Raw genomic sequence first — 5,647 nt, forward strand, 5'->3', positions numbered from 1 at the left:
CCCCCCCCCCCCCCCCCCCCCCTTTTCCCGGGGTGACTTGTTGATGGAGCCGCCCCAGGCGGTGGTCTTTACTCTGGGTCCAAATGGCACAGGCCACGCCCATAGCAGCTTAAACCACACAGACTTCTGGGACATGTAGTCCCTGCACCGCCGATGCCCAGCGCCCTTCTACAGAAAGGAGGAAGATTGGGCAGCAACGGTCATGTGACCAATACATTACATTCCTAGAGAGGGGGGGGATTTATCAAAACTGGTGCAGACAGAATCAAGCCATTGCCCATGGCAACCAATCAGCTTCTCTCTTTCATTTTCAAACTCTAACTAAACAGAGAAGCTGATTGGTCGCCGTGCGCAGCTGCTCCCGATCCTGTCTGCTCCAGGTTGTACGTGGCTCAGGGGTCTAGAGGGAACGATTACTTTTGGATTTCTGTGACGTGAGATGTCTCTGTTCTGTTCGGCAGGTTCCTCTGTGCGGACTGTGCGGGGAAGATCCACGTGTTCACCCGTCGGCTGTCATTGCAGATAAACTCATGGTGAGTCCGGAGCAGTTTATAGACATCGTATAGCTGCACCCTCCGGGGGGGGTCACAGGCAAGGGGCTCATGCACACCATGACATGCGTTATACCCAGTGAGTTGTGCGTTGCGGCGCTTTGCCATTCAAAGATAATCACACCCCAACGCATATTTGCATCGCGCCGCAATGCACAGACGCAGGACCTGTTTATTCTTGATGTGCATTGGCAGCCCGTTCAGTGTATATGGTGTCACTGGTCCCTAACAGATAATGGAGCAGAGTAGGACCTCTGCCATGTCCACATGAGGGATTTCCGCACACTTCCTGTGTGGTCACCAAGACAGGAAATAAAGGATTGATACATTTCTTTATAAGAAGGCAAATGCTGCCCTCTGCTGTGTGCCACCGATACCGGTATTTCAATATCGATATACGTTCACACTATCAGCAGTGCGTTCTGGTCCGATTTTGGCCCAGAACGCACTGCCCGCATTGCGGCCGGCTCCCTTTTTTTTTTTTGCTGGGCAGGAGGGGGCGTGGCGGGCCAGTGAAGTGAATGGCACCCTAGCCGCGCCCTGCGGCCGCGATGCGATCGACCGCAAGGCACATTGTGACTGCAGTGTGTTTCGTGCCGTGCGATCAAAATAGTGCCTGCAGCATCAGACCAGAACGCACTGCTGATGGCGTGAACAAACCCTAAGAGTACCGATATTTTTTTTCCGGTACTCGCCGATAGCCAATACAATAAGTCCCATTCGGGAAGCCAGACGGCGTGTAATGGCCCGCCCCCCGGCTTCCTGATTGGCTGGGAAGCCGTCCCCATGCTTTCTCGTCACTGGGTGACGAGAAAGCATGGAGCCGGCTTTCTGGCCAATCAGAAAGCCGCGTCATTACACAAGTGATGAGAGAACATTGAGCCGGCTTCCCTGGCCAATCAGGAAACCGGGCAGCGTGTAATGATGCGCTGCCCGGCTTCCTGATACCGGAAGTATCGGGCTAGGCATCGGAGCATTTGGGTGAGTACGAGTACTGGCCCAAATACTCGGCACCGATACTAGTATCGGTGCATCCCTAATGCCAGGTATTGGTAATAGTGCCGAGGGGCCCCCAGCACACTTCCAAGATAGTCAACTAAACTGAACTACTCAGGATAAAAACAGAGTTAGGTTAGTTATGGTAAACACAACTCCCCAGCCCCCTCCTTCACATTACATAGAGAGGAAGAAGTAAGCCGGATTTTTCAGTCCTGGAGTTTTCAGAAAAGAGCAAATATACAGAACAGTACAGAAGGGTCCCCGGCATAGGAAAACAGGACCTGCTCCCTGCGCATTGTTATAGATGTCCCAGAGGTGGGTGCTCAGATAGTGTAGAGTCAGGGGCCACACTTATCAGAGGTGCCCTGATGCAGCGGAGTGGCGTCCACGGGTATTTGCAGATCTATGCCACTAAAGAAAATGCTCTGGGGGCCCCTTTGTACATCTCCCGGCTCATGTTCCCTCCTTTTGCTGTTTTTTTCGGGTATCGGTAACAATGGGATCTTCTGCTCCCCAGGTGGGGTCGGACAGCATGGTCGGGGCTCAGACGCAGGTCGGGGAGAAGACCTCCATCAAACATTCCCTTCTGGGCTCCAACTGCAGCGTCAGAGACAGAGTGAAGATCACCAACTGCATCATCATGAGCGGCGTCACCGTAAACGACAAGTACGTATGTCAGCCGGTTCCCCCCTCACAGACCGGATCCCTTTCATCCCTCCGAGCCCCAGAATTTTCTTCTAATATAAGAAGTTGTCACTTACTCTTCTTGCACTGTTTGCTGCTGCTTTCACCCACTTCCTGTCTACATGCACGCACTCCATTGTCTGCTGCACATCATTGCTCCCCAGCATTGCCCATTACTAGTGCACCAGTCTCTGCCAGTAGGGGGCGCAGGATCCACTTCCTGTCTACATGCATGCACTCCATTGTCTGCTGCACATCATTGCTCTCCTGCATCGCCCATTTCTGGTGCACCAGTCTCTGCCAGTAGGGGGCGCAGGATCCACTTCCTGTCTACATGCATGCACTCCATTGTCTGCTGCACATCATTGCTCTCCTGCATCGCCCATTTCTGGTGCACCAGTCTCTGCCAGTAGGGGGCGCAGGATCCACTTCCTGTCTACATGCATTCTCTCCATTCTCTGCTGCACATAGTCGCTCTCCTGCATCGCCCATTACTGTTTTTTTTTGGGGGGGGGGGGGTTAATTCCGCGGTGCGCGCTTCGTAAAACTTCCCCTGTGAACAAAAAAAGTGAATCGGGAAATCACAACACACTAAAAAATAAAGTGAACGAGGGTGCTGTGGTCCTCCTCCGAAGAGGAAGGGCCTCGATACTCCCAACCCCCCCCGGGGCACAAGGCTCCTGACAGGGGCAAGGAAGACTCTGGTCCACCTACCCGAAGGCCGGCAGACCCCTTTCCTCAGGGTCCTGCCGAAACAGGACCCTCAGGTACTAAGTAGGGGCCTCCCCCAAAGAGAGATCCCCCCAGATGGGAAAAGGCAGAGAGCCCTATATGAGGGTCACAGGGGCTCCCCCCTAACATCAGGACGGGCCCCGAAGGTACCCGCACCCTCCGACATCTGTGAGTCTGCACCGGTCTCTGCCAGTAGGGGGCGTAGGATCCTCTTCATGGACTTGTCAGCTGCACGTTATCGCTCTGCACCCACTTCCTGATTCCTGATGGTGACTACAGGGGACAATGCCGATGCAATGTGCATCAGCACACCTGCTTGTAGTCTCCACCAGGGGGTGCATGTGACAGCACAGGTGTAAACCAGGGATGCAAGGACAGAGTGTTGTCACCTTATAACAGGAAGTGCCTGAACAAGGACCTCAATTGCAGGATCACTGGGCATTATTATAATGAAAGCTGCAGATCCAGAAGTAGTGAAAACAACGTTTGAAACGACATGAACGTATTACAGTTTCTGAGATATTAGTTTTGGGGTTTTTGTTCATTTCTGGGGATGTTCAGATCTCAGCCGCTTCTCCCGGAGATGATTAGTTGTTCATCGCCCGTCGCTTGGGGTGCAGCAGTTGTAGATTCTGGGGTCGCAGTGCGCCAGTTTCTGCCAGTAGGGGGCGCAGCAACCCGGCTAGAAAATCCATTGGAATCACATTTTAGACATCAAATGAGGCAGAACGGTTTGGAAATCATTCATTAGGAAGTCACATGACAACAAAGCCGCCAATATTCCGGGTGTTCTGTATGTTTAGAGTAGAAGGAAAGGCAAAAACAAGTAACAGCCCCAACGGCACTTCCTGTATGTCATAGTTCATAAACTGCTTTGTAAATACCTTTATGTGAGTGCTCTGTATGCAGGGACTTGGGTCATTGCAATGAATGAAGTGCTGACAACGCTGTGGTGTGCGGGGACTTGGGTCATTGCAATGAATGAAGTGCTGACAACGCTGTGGTGGGCGGGGACTCGGGTCATTGCAGTGAATGAAGGAAGTGCTGACAACGCTGTGGTGGGCGGGGACTCGGGTCATTGCAGTGAATGAAGTGCTGACAACGCTGTGGTGGGCGGGGGCTTGGGTCATTGCAGTGAATGAAGGAAGTGCCGACAACGCTATGGTGGGCGGGGACATTCAAGAGCAGCGGAAGGGGCAGAGTGTCAGTCATGTGACTCATGCCAGGGCATCTCTCTAGTTATTGTCAGGTGATCTTCTCCTTGACAACCTCGGTCCCTTAGAGGGTTTCTCCACAAACTCCGGGTACAAGAAGAGGAGCGCCCAATCTAAAAGCGCTTTAATCAGATAAATGTTGAGAAGTAACATCCTGACAATGGTAAAAAGCAACGTGCGACGTAAGCAACGCTCCGTCTCCGGGAGGGCGCACAGTCCTGAGGGCAGTCGGCTAACTTGGAGGCGGCTTGGTCTGCAGACAGGACAGCGGCTTCTCCCACCTGGCTGGGACTGTGCGCCCTCCCTTAGCCAGACCCGTGTGGATGGGACTGTGCGCCCTCCCTGAGCCGGACCCATGTGGATGGGACTGTGCGCCCTCCCTGAGCCGGACCCTTGTGGATGGGACTGTGCGCCCTCCCTGAGCCGGATCCATGTGGATGGGACTGTGCGCCCTCCCTGAGCCGGACCCGTGTGGATGGACTACGTGGGCGGGACTGTGCGCCCTCGCTGAGCCGGACCCGTGTGGATAGGACTGTGCGCCCTCCCTGAGCCGGACTCATGTGGATGGGACTGTGCGCCCTCGCTGAGCCGGACCCGTGTGGATAGGACTGTGCGCCCTCCCTGAGCCGGACTCATGTGGATGGGACTGTGCGCCCTCGCTGAGCCGGACCCGTGTGGATAGGACTGTGCGCCCTCCCTGAGCCGGACTCATGTGGATGGGACTGTGCGCCCTCGCTGAGCCGGACCCGTGTGGATAGGACTGTGCGCCCTCCCTGAGCCGGACTCATGTGGATGGGACTGTGCGCCCTCGCTGAGCCGGACCCGTGTGGATAGGACTGTGCGCCCTCCCTGAGCCGGACTCATGTGGATGGGACTGTGCGCCCTCGCTGAGCCGGACCCGTGTGGATAGGACTGTGCGCCCTCCCTGAGCCGGACTCATGTGGATGGGACTGTGCGCCCTCGCTGAGCCGGACCCGTGTGGATAGGACTGTGCGCCCTCCCTGAGCCGGACTCATGTGGATGGGACTGTGCGCCCTCGCTGAGCCGGACCCGTGTGGATAGGACTGTGCGCCCTCCCTGAGCCGGACTCATGTGGATGGGACTGTGCGCCCTCGCTGAGCCGGACCCGTGTGGATAGGACTGTGCGCCCTCCCTGAGCCGGACTCATGTGGATGGGACTGTGCGCCCTCGCTGAGCCGGACCCGTGTGGATAGGACTGTGCGCCCTCCCTGAGCCGGACTCATGTGGATGGGACTGTGCGCCCTCGCTGAGCCGGACCCGTGTGGATAGGACTGTGCGCCCTCCCTGAGCCGGACTCATGTGGATGGGACTGTGCGCCCTCGCTGAGCCGGACCCGTGTGGATAGGACTGTGCGCCCTCCCTGAGCCGGACTCATGTGGATGGGACTGTGCGCCCTCGCTGAGCCGGACCCGTGTGGATAGGACTGTGCGCCCTCCCTGAGCCGGA

General features: G+C 56.0%; 1 protein-coding gene across 1 annotated transcript in view; it reads left to right on the top strand.

Moving 5' to 3' along the window:
• LOC108803706 (translation initiation factor eIF-2B subunit gamma-like) overlaps positions 1-4,057 on the top strand; it is a gene marked incomplete at its 5' end in the record, with an annotated part of 18,238 nt that extends 14,181 nt beyond the window's left edge. Inside the window, 3 exons of the mRNA XM_018575527.1 lie at positions 462-533; positions 2,068-2,224; positions 3,876-4,057. Coding sequence (XP_018431029.1) covers positions 462-533; positions 2,068-2,224; positions 3,876-4,057 — 411 coding nt within the window. The remainder of the gene's footprint in view (positions 1-461; positions 534-2,067; positions 2,225-3,875) is intronic.
• Between the last annotated feature and the right edge of the window lie 1,590 nt (positions 4,058-5,647).

The sequence above is a fragment of the Nanorana parkeri genome, unplaced genomic scaffold, assembly GCF_000935625.1.
Source record: "Nanorana parkeri isolate BGI_ZX_2015 unplaced genomic scaffold, ASM93562v1 scaffold4063, whole genome shotgun sequence".
Taxonomy (NCBI): domain Eukaryota; kingdom Metazoa; phylum Chordata; class Amphibia; order Anura; family Dicroglossidae; genus Nanorana; species Nanorana parkeri.